Source organism: Myotis lucifugus, unplaced genomic scaffold (genome assembly GCF_000147115.1).
Source record: "Myotis lucifugus unplaced genomic scaffold, Myoluc2.0 scaffold_57, whole genome shotgun sequence".
Lineage (NCBI taxonomy): Eukaryota > Metazoa > Chordata > Mammalia > Chiroptera > Vespertilionidae > Myotis > Myotis lucifugus.
Window position 1 is genome coordinate 6,817,838 of NW_005871105.1, and position 21,021 is coordinate 6,838,858.

General features: G+C 40.6%; 1 protein-coding gene and 1 non-coding gene across 7 annotated transcripts in view; one reads left to right on the forward strand and one right to left on the reverse strand.

Annotated features, from left to right (window-relative positions):
- Positions 1-21,021, forward strand: part of NCOA7 (nuclear receptor coactivator 7) — a 114,686-nt gene that overhangs the window by 56,232 nt on the left and 37,433 nt on the right. For all 6 annotated transcript variants that reach the window (XM_014456255.2, XM_023754198.1, XM_023754199.1 and 3 more), the window contains 3 exons: positions 2,106-2,326; positions 14,655-14,734; positions 18,581-18,688. In XM_014456255.2, the coding sequence (XP_014311741.1) occupies positions 2,106-2,326; positions 14,655-14,734; positions 18,581-18,688 (409 nt within the window). The remainder of the gene's footprint in view (positions 1-2,105; positions 2,327-14,654; positions 14,735-18,580; positions 18,689-21,021) is intronic.
- On the reverse strand, positions 12,574-12,683 carry LOC111826157. Its single transcript, XR_002829409.1, has one exon. It is a non-coding gene; the product is annotated as a U6 spliceosomal RNA (small nuclear RNA).

The window sequence follows — 21,021 nt, forward strand, 5'->3', positions numbered from 1 at the left end:
AGCTGATTGTAAAATTAGTGAAGTATTAACGCATAGCCTGGGGTGGGGGTGGGCTGGAGGGGGTCACTGGGGAAAAAAGAGGACATATATAATACTTTCAACAATAAAGAATTATTTTTTTAAGTATTAAATTATACTCTATTTTCTGTTAAATAACTTTGGTATTGCTGTTCTCTAGCATTTTTTTCCCCCTGAATAATGATATTTGGCTATATGCATTGGCAATAACCGTCTGTGTGGAAAAGGGAGAAAATTAATAAAACAATGTGTTTCATTTTCTTATTTTCAAGTGTAAAAACCAATCCCTAATGAAATGTCCTGAAACAGTGCTGCTGATCATCAAAATATATGCCCTAGATATGAGTGAGGACAGTGAAATGAGGACATTTAAATCAACGTAAAGTGGAAAAATTCAGAAGATTAAAAAGCAACATATCTCAGGCCACATGGAACTAATTTTTGATGTCTCTTTCCTCTCCTAGAAGGAATAATTTTTGGAAGTGGGCAGTAAGGTTCATCTCGAGCATTTAAAAAAATTTTTATTTTCAAATACAGTTACATTCAATATTATTTTGTGTTAGCTTCAGGTGTAAAGCATAGTGGTTAGATAATCATATACTTTACAAAGTGTTCCCCCCAATATTTCCAGTACCCACCTGGCACCATACATAGTAATTACAATATTAGTGACTAGTCAGCTTGTTTTGGTAAGCCAGTGTATCAGAACAAGATTAGTACATCCTTTTAGATACAGAAATTAGTTCTGCTTAGCTCCTAAGCAAAGAGCTGATCTTTGATCTGTATATCTAAGTGTCTTCAACTCATACAGAAATCTTGATGAGAGAGAAATTGTTTTATTAGGAGTGATATATGACTCGATTTTGCAAAGACCCATCTACTGTTTTACCAGAGAAAGAACAGTTTAAAATCCGAGGATAGAAAATAAAATGTGTTCACTGAATATAGTTCCTTTTTACGAGTCTCCAATTTTGTTTGATTTATGGTTTTGTTTTTTTAAAAGAAGTAAACATAAAAAGATAGCTAAATTAGAGGTGGGAAATATATTCATCCATGATTTTCCCCCCAGCTTTCCTTTCTTCTAGGTTATAATTTCATTTATTAGCCAGTGAAAGTGTAAGGACTTAGCTGCTCAGTGTTCCATGAATAACAGCCTAGTTGAAATATTTTGTTAGAATATGAGACCTTTATCTCAAAAGCTGAATTTGTTATATACCTTACCATGCTTAGTTCTCATCGGGGGGCCTCTCCAGACTGTTAAATGGATTTGTCCAATATCACAGAGCAAAGCAGCATGAAATCAAACCTTAGTTCCTGTTTTATCCTACAGTTGTTTTTCTCCCCAAACATTTCCTTATCCATGTCCAACATCAAATGGGACGGATGCTCAAGAGAGCACAGGAAATAGACATGTGTAAGAGACAGCTGACTGTGCCTGAGTCATACATCTGTGACTCAGGAGCGTGGAATTGAAAACATCAAATATGCTAACTAATGTATCAGCTATTAGTAATCATAATGATAACTCCATATTGTCAGTATGCATTTTCTATCTCAGGAAATACAGCTCTTTCTTCATTACACTATCATAGGTATCAAGGAAAAGAATTATTAGCCCTAAACCTGCTTGACCCTGCCAAATCTTTATACTCAGCATGTGAGCCGATTATAAAGGTGTTTTTTTTTATTTTTTTATAGATGTGCTTGCCTATCAGCCCATTGAAAACCAGAAACACTTTAGAAATGTAACACTGCAAATGTGGCAATATATTTGGGTAATTGTATGTCTTGACAAAAAATGCTCACCATAGCCTATAGAATAATCTAGTTTTTTCTCAGGTCTAGAGCACTTTCCATTAATTTTCTGAGACATTAGTATTAAGGATATAAAATTGAGAAAAGGCCACGAGTCTCTCTGTAAGAATTTTTAATTGTTTAGGAATGGAAAAATATAACCGGAATATGAAGTTAACAATTACATAAATGTTTTCTATATCTATTAGTTTCTCAAATCCCAACAGCATGAAATTAATATAATTCCTCCTAACAAATCATTCTCCAATGTTTTTCCACTTATTTTTTCCTAGATTGAAAAAGAAAAAACAAGCCAAACAAAATGCAGAGACAGCCTCAACGTTGGCTACAAGAACTCATACTGGGAAAGAAGATGTTAATACAGCCATTTTAGAGCAAGACAAGTGCAACATTGCTGTGGAAGAGGGATATATCACTGATGAGAAAAAAAAGAGAAAAAATAATCAGTTGAAAGAGCTCAGACGTACAGAACTAAAGAGGTATTATAGTACTGGTGAGTATTGGTGGCAATATTGCAGAATTTTCATTTTAAAAATATGTAGTAATTTTCAAGACTAATTTGTAAGTGATTATAATAATAGTAACAGTTTATTGAACAGCTACTATGTGCTAATGGCCCTTGCTTTCTATACGTAACCTTTTGTAAAGGGATGAAAATGAAATAACGTTTCTGTGTCTCCTTCAACTTTGTGTTCCCATCATCTAGCTCAGTGCCTAGCAGATAGTGTGTGCTGATAAATATTTGTCAAATGAATGGTCACTTCCTCTGTATGAGAAATATTTTTCATAATAATCACAGAATATGAAAAATAGCCATAAAAGTGTTGGTAGAAATGGGTGCACCTTTGGCATCAGCTAAGCAACAGAAAAATAAATGGAGACATGGCCTAGCATCTGTCAGTTTAAAGAAAAAAATTGGGAGTTTTAGTTAAGGGGAATCACAGTGTTCAACAGTTTCTTGGAATAGCCGTTGCATCTGAAACTGCATTAGGAAAAGTGGCATATCCAGCATGATGAAAGTGGTAATCCTGCTTTACTTGGATCCATCTCACACCTACTGCTCCTGTTACTTGCAGGCCTGGAGTATGTTTAAAAGAGAATGCAAAGAAAGAGAACCCTGAGTCCAAACCTGTGTGGCCTACAAATGGCAGTACTCAAGGTTGCTAGATGGAGAGAAGACGGGGGTCTGTGAGAGCCTGTTGCAGTACAGTACGGGAAACATGGTCTTAGAGCAGAGACTTATTCCAAAGGGCCTCATAGTGGGGTCATGGTTAATGCCAGGGGTCCTCAAACTACGGCCCGCGGGCCACATGCAAATACAAATATTGTATTTGTTCCCGTTTTGTTTTTTTACTTCAAAATAAGGTATGTGCAGTGTGCATAGGAATTTGTTCATAGTTTTTTTTTAATCTATAGCCCGGCCCTCCAACAGTCTGAGGGACAGTGAACTGGCCCCCTGTTTAAAAAGTTTGAGGACCCCTGGTTAATGCCAACGTGACCAGGAGACAGATCTTGTCTCCATGCGTAATACAACTTTCTAATGGTGCTCATCAAAGATACAATGGGCCGCCATTGGGTTGGTAGTCAGTGAGGCTGTGCTGTCATCGCTCCAACAGAGGCAGATGAGTGTCTATAGCAGAAAGCGTGTGGTTTCCAGCATTCCAGTCGGCTAATGTGAGATTATATCATGTATTACACAGCTTAGAGGATGCTTTTAATCTCAAGCCTTTCAGGACTTTATAGAAAACTATAACTGCCAACCTACTGAAAGACACTTCTGTGTGATCAGTAAACGTCCTCTTAAAATTTAAAGTGTTGAATATTATCCCTTATTTCCAAAAAGAGGAAGAGGATTAAGGAAAATTTCATTTTACATCTTCATTTACATATGATTTACACATTGGACATTTGTAGTGTTTATAATTGTGCAGTTTAAAATACAGGGGTGGACAAAAGTAGGTTTATAGTTGTTCATATGGAAAATAATGCAACAACTAATAAATAACAGTACAAGAACAAACTGTGTTTTGAGTACTTACAACTGTGTACTTACAACTGTTAACCTACTTTTGCTCACCCTGTGTGATCCTTTTCCATCCTTTAAATGCTGTTGCTTAAGAGGTAAAGTGGAGAGACATCTAGCTCTGTAGGGTTTCCCTGAAGGAGGCTGATAGTCCTACCCATTGAGGTTTCTTTTTAGTGATGATACTAGTCTAACTGTGGATGCTGCATCAGATAGCTTTTCAATGCAGTGCCTTCTGTTGCATGTGTAACTCTATGAGTCTGCAACAGTATCCTTCACCCTCCCCAACTAACTCCACTTGACTTCACAAAATCAGCTCAGTCATCATTTCTTCCGGGAAGTCCTCCCTGCTCCTGTTCAGGTCAGACTTCCCTTCTGTGGATTTATTTATCTGCTTCCCTATTTAGGGGCAGCCATGACTCGGACCCTGTACTTTTTGCTTTGTGCAGTATCTAAGGCAGTGGTTCTCAACCTGTGGATCGCGACCCCTTTGGAGGTCGAACGACCCTTTCACAGGAGTTGCGTAAGACCATCGGAAAACACATATATAATTACATATTGTTTTTGTGATTAATCCCTATGCTTTAATTATGTTCAATTTGTAACAATGAAACTGGGGGTCACCACAACCTGAGGAACTGTATTAAAGGGTCACGGCATTAGGAAGGTTGAGAACCACTAAGGCATCATAGGTGATCTTTAAATGTGCATGAGTGAGTGGGTGAATTAATCTGTAGATGAATGAATACTCTTTTTGATTTGTTTGAGTTTCGATGAAAATTCTGGAGGGATATAGATCCGGACAATATATTCAATACGATAGTTGGGTCAGAATTATTCTGTGATTTTATTTGGCAGCAATAAGTAGAGATGCCATCGTAGTTTTCATCTGTTCTCGGGAATGGCCGTGGTAACAGTGCTTGGAGCTGGGCATTTCCATAGGAGAATCCAGTGCTTAGAGGAAACTACTAGGTGGGCCTTTGAATTCCAGGCTTCCTGTTCTGTTCATATCTGACTAGCTGACAAACCCATCTTGGCAGGTTTGTTTGCTCTCACAGGCCTGACCTGCATGTTCCCTAGATCCCTATCCCAGGATGTGGTTCTGTGCCACTAGGTGGAGCGTGAGGCTGCAAGTGAATGGTGATCCCAGTTCCAGGTCACTGCTTTCAGTGGCTCTAGTCTGAGGAGAAGTCACTAAAATGGGAGGGTCTTATCTGCCACATTAAGGATTTGGACTTTATTTCTTGGGGGAACTCCATCAACTCTTTGTTTTGAGATGACACATCTCAGGGTAATGGTGGAAGTGAGCTGACCAGGCAGTGGGAGACTGGGTCAGACAAGATAGGCACCCTGAAGAGAGATTTTGCTCTTAGAAGCAGCAGTATTTGGTTATTAATATAGTGTGTGAGAGAGTAAGAGGACAGTCAAGAATTTTCAAACTAGAAAACTCAGGAAGGAGGAAAAGAAGATAATAAATGGAAGCATACTTTGACCAAATAATTGAAAGGTTCACATGGGTGGTGCACTCAGGCAGACTAAATAGCCATCTCAGACTGTGGATAAAGAAAAATTGAATTTATTTAAGGGAAGGGGGTGGGGAATGGGATATCCAAAGGGAAGGGCTACACAGAGAAAAGGGGACAGGTTAGCCCAGGATGAGCTGCTGCTGCCCATCGCTCCCCTGGTTGCAAGTCTCATGGGGTCCCTTAGAGGTTGGGGGATAAGTGCCCATTGGGAATGGCAAGGGCGTGCTCCTAGGAGGGAGAGCACTCACTGGGTCCTTTGTCCGGAGCATATTTATCTCTTTCTTGCAGGTGGAAATCTTAGGGGAGGTGTCAGGGGAGGGACTTAATAGAATATTCATCAGCTTCCCAGCTGTGCTCTTTCAGGGTCCTGGTCTCACTGATTGGTTGGTGCCAGGACAGGGGGTCATTAGTCAATGCAGCTGGTCCTGAGACAGCCACAGCGTCACTTGTCTGGTTTTGTGCTTTTCTGGCGCTGAAATACAACTGAAGCCTAGATGTTATCTTTAGGGAAGAAAAGGTCAGGAGGTCTAAACCGCCTGACCAGGGATACGAAAGATCCAGGGTTCAAACTGCATGACCAGGGATATGCTAGGGGAGGAGAGGTTACCCTGGGGGTCAAGTTCTTGTTTTCCCAGTTTTGACCCTTGCTAGGCAACCGGGGCTTTCTGCCCTGGTGAGCTTCTGTACCTGACTCATCCATCATCCTTGCTCTGGGGCAGTCTAACAATAATATTTTTACTTTTTAAATTAGGTTTATCTGTGCCTCATGTAAGCCTTGGAAAACAAATCATTGCTACTTCCTGACACTTTGAAGAATAGAACAGTTAAAATACTGATAAAATGTTACGGAAAGATGGTGTCACTAGAATTGCCTTTTATAACAAAACTAGAGACCTGATGCACGAAATTTGTGCAAGAGTAGGCCTTCTTTCCCCCGGCTGCCGGCACCAGCTTCCCTCTGGCACCCGGGACCCAGGTTTCCCTCACAGCCCCAGCTTTGTCCGGAAGGATGTCTGGTCTGATTAGCATATTACACTTTATTATAGATGGTGCCAATTCTAAAAATTTGTGACCAACTAGCTATAAATCAGAGGTTCCCACCCCACCTCCTTGAGTTCAGTTAATTTGCTGAAATAGTTCATAGAACTCAGAGAAACATGTTACTAGGTCACTGGTTTATTAAAAAAAAAAAAAAAAAGAACAGCCAGGTGGAAGTGATGCATAGGGCAAGGTACACAGAGCTTCCATGCCCTCTCCAAGCTGTCACTCTCCCATCTCCAGGTGCTCCCCAGCCTGGAAGCTCTCTGAACCCCAACCTCTTGGTGTTTATGGAGGGTCATGATTGACTAAATCATTGGCCATTGGGGATTGATTCAACCTCTAACTCCTTTCCCCTCCCTGGAAATCAGGAGTTGGGACTTGGAAGTTCAACCCTCTACACAGGGATTGGTTCCATTGGCTACCATCTCTAGGTACTTTCTAAAGGTCACATCATTAACATGACAAAAGGCAGCTTTACTTTCAACACTTAGGAAATTCCAAAGGTTTTGGGAGCTGTGAGTCAGAAATTGTGGATGAAGACCAAATATGGATTTATTATAAATCACAAAATTGCAACTTCCTATCATTTTCTTTGTTTCACGTAGCAAGTTCAGAAAGCCAAAGCTTTGTTATCTTGATAAATTAATTCCCAAACATATAAGCAGGTCAAGCTGTTGCAGGCAACCCAGAGCCCCCAGAAAAGGTGTTATAGGCCAGTCCCCTAAGTTGGAGAGAGAGGGCTGTCCCCTCCCTGGTTCTTGTTTTTCATAGAAATGAATTTAAATGAATAACCCTAATTGCGTTGTGATAAAGCTAATTTATTAAAGCAGTTAAAGCAAGCACATTTATTAAAGCAGCAAGGTAAGCGAATCTCTTCCATCCAGCCAGAGTGCATATGGGTTTTCCCGGTTAGTGCCAAGGAAGTGAGTGTGGTGGGGGTTTGAGGAGTTATATACCCTTCTGTCTATTGGTTTCAGAATTCCTCTGCTGAATATTTTGGTACAGATTAATTCTCAAGGTCCCTTTTACTTTGTTTGTGGCCTTCCTAGAATTCATGAGAAGCACCTGGCAATTTTATCTTGCCAAGCCTTGAGATTGCTGGCTTTCTGTTTAGGGAGTAAAAGAAAATAAAACTGTCCCTTTTTTCCCCCCCTCTCCCCCCTTTCTGTTGTCTTTAGCAGCTCCAGGGTGATTTATGCTGTGTATTCTTTGGTTGCATTGAGAATCCTTCTCTCTTCCCTTTTCCTTTCCCCTCCTTCCTGCATATTTTTTTATTAGTTAGGAGAGGGGTATTAGCCATTTGCTCTCAAGTGTCCTTGGTTGGGGAAGATAAAGGGCTTGCAGTTTACCAGCTGGCTGCAAATTGCTCACACTGTTTGGCCTTGTTTGATCTTCTGCCCACACTGTTTGGCCTTGTTTGATCTTCTTGTCTCAGTTTGCCTATTCCACTTGCTCTGAAATTTTCCTAGCTTTTCACTGTCCTATAACAAAGCCACAGACATATAATAGCACTGTTCTATTAAAAAATAATGGTCATTCTGGTACTTTAGACCTTTAATCACAGAATACAGGATTAAAATGGACTCATGGAAAGAGATTATCAAGAATCCACTTTACTAGTATATATATATACTAGAGGCCCGGTGCATGGGATTGGTGCACTGGTGGGGGGTGCGTGACCTGTGGGGATAGGCCTGCTGCTCATCACGGTCAGCTGAGCGGCTGCGGACCCCGCCCTCTGAGCGGCTGCTCCCACTGCAGCCGCTCATCCCGGTCAACCAAGCAGTGCTCTCGCTTTGGGAGCACACTGACCACCAGGGGGCAGCTCTTGTGTTGAGTGTCTGCCCCCTGGTGGTCAGTGTGCATCATAGCGATTGGTCAACCGGTCATTCTGGTCATTCTGCCGTTTGGCCACTGGGCTTTTATTATATAGGATATATACATATATATGTATATATATAGATGTATAGATATATAGACATATCCTATATAATAAAAGGCTAATATGCAAATCGACCTAACAGTGGAACGACTGGTCGTTATGACGTGCACCGATAGGGGGGGACAGATGCTCAATGCAGGAGCTGCCCCCGGTTGGTCAGTGCACTCCCACAGGGGGAGTGCCGCTCAGCCAGAAGCCGGGCTCACAGCTGGTGAGCACAGCGGTGGTGGCGGGAGCCTCTCCTGCCTCCGCGGCAGCGCTAAGGACCCCTTAGGGGGGTGTCCGACTGCCGGCTTCGGCAGTTCAGACACCCCCCAAGGGGTCCCGTACTGCAAGAGGGCGCAGGTTGGGCTGAAGGACACCCCCCTACCCCCAGTGTACGAATGTCATGCACCAGGCCTCTAGTAGATAGATATAGATATAGATATAGATATAGATATAGATATAGATATAGATATATATTCTCATTGATTTCAGAGAGAAAGGGAGAAAGAGAGATAGAAACATCAGTGATGAGAGAGAATCATTGATCAGCTGCCTCCTGCACGTCCCCCATTGGGGATTGAGCCTGCAACCTGGGCATGTGCCCTGACTGGGAATAGAACTATGACCTCCTGGTTCATAGATCGACACCCTATGAGCCACACTGGCCAGGCATTAATATATATTTTAATCAAATAGAATCTAAAGACTTGAGGGACTTGGGTATAAAATAAATTGAAATTAATAGGATAGAAATAATTAGGCTTATGCTTCTTGGGGCCATCTAGGAAGTCAGAGTGATGTTTAAGTGAAGTCATTCTATGAAAACCTAGGTGGTAACTAGGACAAATCTGGTGAGTCCCCTCAGAATGTACAGGAATGTTGCAGAAGGAATGCAATTGATAAGGAAGAAGATGACAGATATGGGGGCTTGAATGAAGAGTCTACAATCAGAGGTGTTCTTGGTGAACAGGTCAAAACAATGGGAATGGAAGCAGCAGTCAAACATAATATAAGAAGAATGCTTTCATGAGCTGAAGCTCATACATGAGTTTACAAATCAAAAGAGTTCACATCACAGTTAGACTGCATTAAGGGGGACATTCAGCACTTTGATAAACTGTGGCAAATGTTTACTGGTCATGGATAAGTGGTAAAAAAAAAAAAAAAAAAGAAGTCTTACCTGCGAAGGAGCAAAGAAGGCATTTTGAATGAACTGTGAGACTGGGAGAGAGAGCAGGAAAAGGGAGAAGCAATGTCAGGCCCGAGGAAGAAGAGAAAGATCCTATTTTATATGAGCGTCTCCTGTGGGCTCGTTGCACTGTTTCATTATTTAATTGACTACTCACCGTGATGCACAGTGGGGAAGTAGTCGCCTATTTTACAAATGAAAAACCTAGAAGCCCAGTGACTCAGGAAGGTGTCACTGTTGGTCAGCAAGCCCCACTCTGGCACCACAGCCCCAGGGGAACTTTGTACATCATGCTTTCCCGGAGTCAACTGGGAGAGAAAAAGAAGGCAAACATTAGATAAAATGTTAGTGTCTGCCCCAGGAACATTGTTGTTTCTTAGGGAAAAAAAGATGACTATGCATGGTATTTCATTTTCCCTGAGCTATGATTTAAATGATGATAAGGTTGACATTTATCTCTAGGCTTAACTATTTGACCTGGTCATAGATGTTGTTACATTTAAAGCTCTCACTGGTTTTATACTAAAACTAGAGGCCCGGTGCATGGATTCATGCACCAGTGGGGTCCCTTGGCCAGGCCAGTGGGGATGGGCCAAAACCGGCTCTTCGACATCCCCCAAAGGGTCCTGGATTGCAAGAGGGCACAGGCCAGGCCGAGGGACCCCACCAGTGCATAATCGGGGCCAGGGAGGGACTGCGGGAGGGCTCCAGGGTGTGTCCAGCCCGTCTCGCCCAGTCCTTATCGGCCAGACCCCAGCAGCAAGCTAACCTAGCGGTCAAAGCATTTGCCCCCTGGTGGTCAGTGCGCATCATAGTGACTGGTCAAACTGTCGGACACTTAGCATATTAGGCTTTTATTATATAGGATAAGTCAGAGGCTTACAGAACAGCTAAGATAATCGGTTTCCTCAAATACAGAGTGAGAAGAATTCATTTATTTCACAAATGCTGGAGGGCTTGCTCAGAGCTGAGGGCATTGTTAAGCTCTGAGGTAAAGCAACCAATGAGAGACAACTCCTTGCCCTTCTCAAATATAGATATTACTTCAGTGTGACTCATTTTAGTCACTATGTCGCCTGTGATATGCTTGAAGGAAGGACAGTTTGCTGCATTCCTTTTGTGTCAACAGATGATAAAACATGGAGTTCATATAGAGTACAGCATTAATTCTTCTCCACATCCCCGCCCTCTCCACACTCAGGGGAGGAAAGCTCCTCATGACACACTTAAAAAAATTTTATTGTGCCCTGGCTGGGTGTTGCTCAGTGGTTAGAGCATTGGCCTGTGCACTGGGAGGTCATGGGTTCAATTCCCGGCCAAGGACACGTACCTGGGTTGCAGGTTCAATCCCCAGCCCCATTTTGGGCATGTGCAGGAGGAAACCAATTGATGGGTCTCTCTCACATCAATATTTCGCGCTCTCCTTTCTCTTCCCCTCCTCCCGCCCTTCCACTCTCTCTAAAAATCAGTGGAGCTGGCTGGTGTAATTCAGTGGTTGAGCATCAGCCTATGAACCAGGAGGTCATGGTGTGATTCCTGATCAAGACACATGCCTGGGTTGTGGACTGGATCCCCAGTAGGGGTGAGCAGGAGGCAACAGATCAATGATTCTCTCTTATCACTGATGTTTCTATCTCTCCCTCTCCCTTCCTCTCTGAAATCAATAAAAATATATTAAAATAATAAAAATAAAAATCAGTGGAAAAAAGATCCTCACTCCTTGAGTGAGGATTAAAACTATATATATTTATATATATTGTTTTTTAAAAAAATCTCTTCCAAACAGAATTGTCTCAAAATCAAATAAAAAGAATATTAAAAAAATTTTATTGTAACATTTTATGATTCCAATATTCCAGAAGTTACCCTTAAAATGCTAAATAATACCATTGGATATTTTTTAAATATATTTTTATTGATTTCAGAGAGAAAGGGAGAGGGAGAGATAGAAACATCAATGATGAGAGAGAATCATTGATCTGCTGCCTCCTGCATGCCCCCTGCTGGAGATCGAGCCTGCAACCTGGGCATGTGCCCTGATTGGGAATCGAACCGTGACCTCCTGGTTCATAGGCCGATGCTCAACCATTGAGCCACACCGGCTGGGCTAACATTGAATATTTTAATTGCAGAATCAGACCAATAATTTGAGATGTGTGCCTCACCAATAAAGAAGATAGTATTTCTTTAAGGAAATACAAGTCCAATATTTTCTTTAAAGACATTAATGCCTCTATTTTTTACTATTAAATTTTGTATCCATCTGTGCTGATTTGAGAGTGATCTAGATTTTCCTCCAGATCTTAACAATGTTTACCCAACATGATTTAATAATAATCCTTAAGGTTTCTTGAGCCCTTAGTTCTCACATTGCGGAGTGCCCTACTTGAAAAGAATTGCCTTATGTAATCCTTACAGTATCTCTTTGGGAGTCCGGTTGGCATCCCCATTTTGCACACTGGGAAACTGTTCTTGAAAAAGGAAACTTTCCTGTCCAGCGTCACTCAGTGAGCCAGGGGCAGCCCAGGACTCCTCATTTAGTCTGTCTGATGCCAGAGTCTCCCCTCTAACATGAAGCTACATGACATTTATGGGAAACGCCAGCCTTTTCTGACTGGTTTATTAAGGCATTTTTACTTCACACGACATTTCTTTAGTTCTGCTGTTTAGTTGTTTTACCACAGTGTTTTAATTGCTATGCCTCTATCTTGTGTTTTAACGTCCACACAGTGTTCCTACCCTCATTTCTCTTTTAAAAATTATTGTGGATACTTTTATGTATTTATGTTTCTAGATAAAGCTGGTTACCAGTTTGGCCTATTTCCCTTTTCCAAATGTTTTTAATCATTTGGATTTAAATTGCTTTTAATTTAAACATTATTTCAAGAGAAAGTGGAATATTTATAAAAAATGAAATGTCCTATTTAGGAACATTATATGTACCTCCTTTTATTCAGGCTTCCATTTATATACTTCAGTAAATCTTTAAAATTTTCTTTGTATGTATCTTGCCATTATCTTGCTATATTTATTCTTAGATATTTTCTTTTTTTGTGTGTGTGCATGTCATCCTTGCACAGGGGCCATGCTAATCTTTTCTGTATTGTTTCAACTTTAGTATAGATGTGCTGCCGAAGTGGTCACCCTAGATATTTTCTAGTTTGATAACACCATACCTGGGACTCTTTCAAATACATTTCTGTCGTAAGTGTAGAAGATTGTTATATCTAGCCATCTTACTGAACGATGTTATTTCTGTATTTTTTATGATATTGGTTCTTCAGATAGACAGTTCACCTGCTAATAATCAAATTTTCATTTCATTATTTAAAACTTCTTTTTTCTTCTTCTTTTTAAAATATAGCCTTTACTTATTTACTTATTTTTATTATCATTTTTTAAAAATCCTCACCTGAGGATATTTTTACATTGATTTTTAGAGAGAGTGGAAAAGAAAGGGAAAGACAGAGAGAGAAATGTCAATGTGAGAGAAACACATTGACTGGTGGCCTCCTGCTGGAGCCCCGACCAGGGCCCTGGCAGGGGAGGAGCCTGCCACCAAGGTACACGCCCTTAACCGGAATCGAACCTGGGACTCTGTTCCGTAGGCTGACGCCAAACCAGCTAGGGCTATTTTAAACTTCTTTATCTGTTGCTTTGACTAGAGATTCTAGAACAAAGTTGACTATAAACCACGATAGTAGGAATTTTTGTATTTATATTGGTTAGTGTTTCACTTTTAGTATTTGCTTTTGGTTTCTAAAATAAGGAGTCATCTTAGTTTATACAGGTATGCTTTAGGAGAGTTTAGAGTAGTCCTTCATTTCTAAAGAGACCATTGAGGAACAGGTGGTTACCTGGAGTACATTCTGCCAGTTGTTGCCTTGCCCTGCTATAACAGTGGGCCTCCAATGAATGGCAGGGAATTCCTCTTCATGCTTGGGGTTTCCAAACTGTTTCCATTATGTTTGTTGTGTTTTTGCTCTCAACTCCACTACAGTTTAAGTACTTATGGTTTAGCCTTGCCTCACATTAGATTAGCTTCTTTGTTGTCCTTTAGTGGAGTGGAAGATATTATGCTCAGAAGCCTTAAGAGCTTTGCTGGCATTGCTCTCAGGCACTTGTCTTCCACAGAAGTAGGAACGAAGGGACTGGAGTGGAGCTTGTGCAGCGCCTGTGGGTATCTCTCCCACCGCACACCCTGCCACCTTTCTTCTGTAAAGCTGGGTGGGCCTTACTAGGGCCTAATTCAGGCTGCAGTTTGGTAATTAATGAGCTACTGCACCCATGGAAGTGACATCATGAAGCCGTTTTCATTCTTGTGGTAAATTGCTTTCTATACACAGCCTTTAGGGTTCCATTACTTTTTTTTTAAGTTTTAGTTTGTTTGTTTCTTTTTGGGGGGGGCGAGGGGAGTCCACTACTTTTATTTCATTTTTTTTTTCCACTTAAATTTTTATCCATTGCTATATGTCTCTCTGGTTTTCAATATCTGGACGTATTTAATCATAACATTGAGGTTGATTAAGCTGATAGGTTGGCCACTTCTGATCTATAAAAACAGCAAAATCTATGATTCAACTTAATATATTATTGGACAGATAGGTCTTTCCAAGTTTTCATTATTAGTAATAATATTTCAGTAACCATACACTGTTACATACAGCATTTTTCTTCTTTTGAGTTTTTCCTTAGGATAAGTTCGTAAGGGAAGGAATGTCAAAGAATGGACATTTTTATGGCTATTGTTACACGTTGACAAGTCACTTTCTAAAAGGGCTGTACTTATAGATCAGTATACATTACCATGACTGTACTAGTTTTACTCTAACTTCACCATTAGACATTATCATTTAAACGATTACTTTAATAACAATAAAACATTAGCTTGTTACTTGTGCCATTTTATTATAGTTAACAATCATTTATTCAAGTGTTCATTGATGAATGGTATGTTTTTTTTAGAAGTATGGTCTATCTGCACCCTTAGTCCATTTTATTTTGGTGTCATTTTTTTAAAATAGTCAATTTGAAAGTGGTTTTAATATACTATACATTACCCTATCCTCAATTCCCTAGATTAAATTCTTCATTTACATACATTTTATTCCTCAGATGACAATCAAAACAAAACACATGATAAAAAAGAGAAGAAGATGGTGGTTCAGAAGCCCCATGGTACTGTGGAGTACACTGTAAGTATAAACAGGAAGTATGAATGTTTAATACTACTAGATTTATTTTTTTCCAAATATATTTTTATTTATTTCAGAGAGGAACGGAGAGGGAGGGAGAGATAGAAACATCAATGATGAGAGAGAATCATTGATTGGCTGCCTCCTGCACGCCCTACTGGGGATCGAGCCCGCAACTTGGTCATGTGCCCTTGACCGGAATCAAACCCGGGACCCTTCATTCTGCAGGTCAGCGCTCTATCCACTGAGCCAAACCAGCTAGGGCAAACAGTGAAGCTTCTTAAGACCTGTTCTAAGTCATTCTCTTCTCTCCATATTTTTTCCCGGGACAATCTCATGTAAACCTGTGACTTGAATTACCTGTGATTGACAGCCAGTTTTAGGACTCCTTCCCAGACATGCTTTCTGAGTTCTAGAACCATAGATTCAGTTGACTTCTCAACATATCTACTTAGACCTTCATGCTGGGTCTTTTTTTAAAGCAGCAGTGGCTCCATCATCCATACCTTTCTACAAGCCAGAACCTTATTCTTGACATTTCCCCTTTGCTCTCCATGTTTATTCTTGCTTTTTGTAATCACCCAGCAAGTCTAGGCCAGATCTCTCTTCATTTTATTCTCTCATAGAATCATGTTCCTCTACATAGTTTATCTCAGTTTAACATTATTAGTTCACAAGTGTGATTATCATTTTAATGTCTATCCTGTGCCATTCATATATCCACTGGACACTAGGGGATAGACACGAGACCCCTTTTTGGCCACCATTGTACTGCTGCTGCTTGCAGGGTACAGACCTCCGTACTGCGGAATCAGTAGCTGAATAGCGCTGTGCATGTGCTCATTACTGCACCTTCACGTTATGTGGCGTATACTCATCGCTCTCCCTGCACCATGAGCTCCTGGAAGCCAGGAGCTGTTTCTGTTTATCCTAGGCCTGGCATAATGTGGGCCACTGAATTATAGATCTGTCTTAATTCACATGGAAGTAGCGTTGTTGAGGAGTGTGCTGACTTCTAGGAGGAAATTAAGTGCTATTGCCATTGCCTGGTTGTATTTCCATCATGTTTATTTAGTTTCCACCGATTATTTGTGTGCATGCCAGGCTCGATATAAGGCAAGCAGCAGGACCAGACCCCTCCCTGGTGGTGCTTTGGGAGTGGTGCATCTTCTCCAAGCTTCCACAGAGTCACCGAGAAGAGCCCTGACACAGGCGTTTCTTGCTCAGTGCTCTGTGAACATCTCTAAACATCTTTCTATGGTTTACAGGCTTAGTCCTTTCCAGGAAGGATTTGGGGTGATTATATAGCTCACGTTACCACTGTGTTTACCATATGTCATTGATGCCACAAAACCTAGCACAGTGCTCAAGGGGTGCTAGAGTATTTGTCATTAATAACAATTGTCTAAAGCCGTCTGTGCATCCACAGGCCCCTCCAAAACAATGATAAATGTTGTTTGCTAGGAGATGCTTCACATAGCATCACTGAACAATGCAGCGAGAGTCCAGATAAACTCCGAATTAATTCATATCAACAGGCGGTCAAATTAGTAATGCAGAAATGCCTACCTGTTTGGTTTATGTTATGGATATTAGTTTTACTTGGCAAGTTATTTAATGTGTACTTTATTGGAAATAAAAAGCCATTCATAACTTTGTATGTAGAGAACCATGCTAGTTCTTACTAGATTGCTTATATTGCTCTCGAGCTGTAGATATTCAAGCATTCTGGTAAGTTTCAAATATTTAATGATAATCAGAATCCCTCTGAGGATCTGTGACTTGGTTCTCTATGTATGTTTTATCCCTGTTAACAATCTTTTTTTTTTTATATATATATATATATATTTATTGATTTCAGAGAGGAAGGGAGAGGGAGAGAGAGATAGAAACATCAATGATGAGAGAGAATCATTGATTGGCCGCCTCCTGCACACCCCACACTGGGGATCGAGCCGGCATCCCGGGCATATGCCCTTGCCGGGAATCGAACCGGTGACCTCTTGGTTCTTGGGTCGATGCTCAACCGCTGAGCCACACCCGGCTGGGCGCTGTTAACAATCTTTAACTCTAGATTGTTAAAGTCTCTCTTTTCCTTAACTCCCTATACACAGTATCTTCTACAAGTTTTTTCATGAAAATATGAAGTGCTGTCAAGCAGAAATTATGATTATCTCTATTTGCTGGATGAACCTGAGACCCAGAGAGGTTAAGCAAATGACCCAAGGTCACACAGCTGGCACGTGGAAGATCTGGAATTCAGGGCCACCAGTTTGGGCTGTTGTCTGCATCCTCAGACTGTGTCTTGTATTAACTCCAAATTCTTAAAATCCCTGGATTTACATGTATAGGGGTGGGCAAAAGTAGGTTTCCAGTTGTAAGACAAATAAATAATACAATTAATAAATAATAATACAAAAATAAACTCTGTTTCACATACTCACAACTATAAACTACTTTCGTCTACCCTGAATCATAAATATCTAATATTGGAAAAATATCTATATTTAAACTTTTTTTTCATTTTTAGTACAGGTAATTTTGCTCAGGGTAGACGTTAGAGCATATATTGTTAAGTTTTCAATGATTTAAAAACATGTATTTATATCCTAACTTTTTCTAGGAATGCTTTCAAGTAATTTCAGTGTCACCTGTAACTATGAATTTGATTAGCCTGAGACAGTTGGTGGGGTTTTGATGGAGGGCAGTGGTGAGTTTAATTCTTTGCATCCGTTCACAGTCTCCTGCAGCCGTATCAAATCTCCACCTAACGCAAGGCTCATCTGGTGGGACAGCTCTGCGCACAGTGCTGTAGGTGGGATCGGCTCCGTGATGGCCCCCAGTGTGACCTCCCACTAACTAGGTCCGTCCCATGGTCCTGGAAGGGATACTGAACTGACCAGAGGCAGCGACTCCCTTTTCTTGGGCGGGGCTTTTTTTACTGTGAAGTTTCACATCTTATCACTGCCCTCTTTATTCCTGTTCTCTCTGTGTTAGAGAGAAAAGAACAACTTCTATCATAGTTTATAGATTTAAGATTAACACTAATTGGTCATTTTTAATGACAGTGAACAATTATTGGTAGCTAACCTAGATTTCTTTCAGCTTTTGACTGTATTCATGCGTCAAATGTCTGAGTAGTACCTTTTACGTGTCAGGCACTGTGAGGGGAAATGGCCATTAACAGGCCACCATGCAGGAGCCTATAGTACAGTGAAGAGCCAGGCAAATGGTCAGAAAACAGAGGAAGTAAGTAGTCCCAATTCCCCGATGGGTGGTACTGTGTGCATGTTTTACTTCTCTTCTTCTTCCAGTTTGGTATTGTACCTCATGGACCTCTGCTCCATACACCGAAGTTGTGCCAAAGTAAGTTTAGTTATCTCTTAGTGAACAGTGCAATTGAAGATAAAGGAGCCCAGGAATGAGTAACATATAAAACATTCTTCCTTCAGACTGAAAGGTTGTGGGTTTGATTCTGGTCAAGGGCACACACCTCAGCTGTAGGTTCAATCCCCAGCCCCAGTGGGGGCACATGTGGAGGCAACCAACCAATGTGTCTCTTTCACATCGATGTTTCTCTCTCTGTGTCTCTCCCCCTCCCTTCCACTCTCTCTAAAATTCAATGGAAAAAATACCCTTGGGTGAGGATTAACAAAAATAAATAAATAAATGAATAAATAAATAAATAACGAATTGAGAATGTATTCATTCTTTTTCATAATATGTCTAGATGTATTTATTAATTTTTATTCATTCTTATCACCAATAGATTATTGTCTATCAAAAGGAAGTTTTTTTGTTCGGTTTTGCTGTATATATTGAATCTTGTCTGTTGGATTATTCTAGGCTGGAAGCCAGGACACCCTAAACTCCATAGCACTGAAATTTAACATCACTCCCAATAAACTAGTGGAAATGAATAAACTTTTCACACATACTATTGTTCCAGGCCAGGTAATGATTTTCTTGTTGCATATTACTTTCAAAATTTTACATTTATCTGTTATTGCCATTTTTAACGCCTCACTGTTAGTGTCATAGGGTTATCATCAATGATCATGTGCATTGGGTTAAGTCTTTCCTTTAGGTCTGAGAATTCTGAAAGCAGTACTTAGGAACTGTTCAGAGACGAATGCTTTGCAAATAATTAACACAGTATCCTTAACTATTACTAGTTTATGTTATAGATTTTTACCTCTTAGGGCATCAAAAAAAGTTTTTCCTATAGACTATCACACAGATATTTTTAGAAAGTTTAATTTAGAATTGCAAGTTTTAGTTTAGTCCACTCCTGGGATATATTATGGCCATCATTTTATTTTAAATTAGGCATAATTTTTTGTCATTTTTGTTTTGATTTAATACCCTTTTGACAAACATAGTCAATTTAGCCAAAGGCAGAGACATTCATTCAGCAGGACCATCAAGAAAAGGCACAGAAACTTTTTTCAGAATGTTAGTACTCTCTTTGTTAAACTGCATGAAACTGGCAAGTTGTACAATTGTGCCATTCTTGATTAATCCAGCAAAATTTTAAAAGTATCTTCTATGTGATAAGATATTCTTGTATTTCTGTTTGAAAACTCTATTTAGACAGTCAATGTAATTGACCCAGTCGTTGGCAGATCCGAGCTGAGGCCAGGTTTTCAGTCCCATCATGGACCTGCTTGGTTGCCATGAGCACATTCTGGTTTCATTGCTGACTTACTAGAGCATCTTCCTGCACCTCTACGTTATAGTGACATTTCATTCTTTCAGGACAGATGCTGCTGCTTTAAGTAGAACTTCATTCAGGCGATGGCGATACTGTTATTTGCATTTTTCTCAAGGGAAGCACATGAAGCCAACAGGCCATCGTTGGCCAATTTGTACTGTTGTGCTTTTGGTATTTATGTCCTTGTCAAAAGGGAAATTAGGATACTGCCAGTACCAGCTAGTTGAGGGGAAATATGCATTAGAACTTTTTAAAAATTAATAAATTTTCACCTCTAGGAAAAATAATGGGGTATTGCTGCATAATATGTGCATTATTGTAGTTTATAAGAATGACTAAAAATATATATATTTCTCATATATATGGGGGGTGGGGGTCCAGAAGTAGATTTGCAGTTGTGAGTTTACTTTTTATTTATTTATCATTGTATTTATTATTATTATTATTAACCTACTTTTGCCCACCTCTGTATTTGGTCTTCTATAATTCCTGGTTCACAGCTCCGAGTGTTTAGAGTAGGGGTGGGCAAACTTTTTGACTCGAGGGCCACAATGGGTTCTTAAACTGGACCGGAGGGCCGGAACAAAAGCATGGATGGAGTGTTTGTGTGAACTAATATAAATTCAAAGTAAACATCATTACATAAAAGGGTACGGTCTTTTTTTTTTTTTAGTTTTATTCATTTCAAACGGGCCGGATCCGGCCCGCGGGCCGTAGTTTGCCCACGGCTGGTTTAGAGTGATGAGGGTGTCTTTTGTTTTGAGGTGACTTTTGGAAGCACCTAGGGATGGCAGCTGGTTGCCAGGAGACAATCATGTTATTAGAGGTTTGAAACTTTCAATTGATTGTTCCCCCAATAACCCCACCCCTACCTCCAGGGAGAGGAGAGGTGCTGGCCATTGAATCAATCACCAGTGGCCAGTGATCTGGTCAATCATGAATGGCTGTGCCTCCATAACAACCCAAGATGACAGGCTTAGAAGAGCTTCCAGGTTGATGAACATGTGGAGATTTGGGGAGAGTGGTGAGCCTGTAGAGGGCATGGAAGCTCCCTGCCCTTCCCCCATACCTTGCCCTATGCATCTCTTCCATGTGGCTGTTTCCAAGTTACAACTTCCATGAGTTGTCTCCTTAAACTAGTGACCTAGTATGTTACATGTTTCTGTGAGTTCTGTGAGCTGTTTTGGCAGATTAACCTAACCCAGGGAGGGGTTGTAGGAACCTCTGATTTATAGCCAGTTGCTCAGAAGTATAGATGACAACCTGGAGGGGCTCATTGGAACCTCCAGTTGGCCAGAAGCATGCGGCTGGTATCTGAAGTGTGTGTGTGAGAGGAGGGGGTGCAGTCTTGTAGGGCTGGACCCGTAACCTGTGGAATCTGATGCTATTTCTGGGTAGATAGTGTCAGAATTGAGTTGAATTCTTGGAACTCTGATGGTGTCTGAAAATTATTGGGCGGGGACCCCTGCCCTCCACATTGGAATTGGGTCCAGGAACCCTTTTCCTTGTATAACTGACCCATAGGAGAGACCCTCAGGGACATATTTACTAATTCAAGGCTAGAATTTACTAG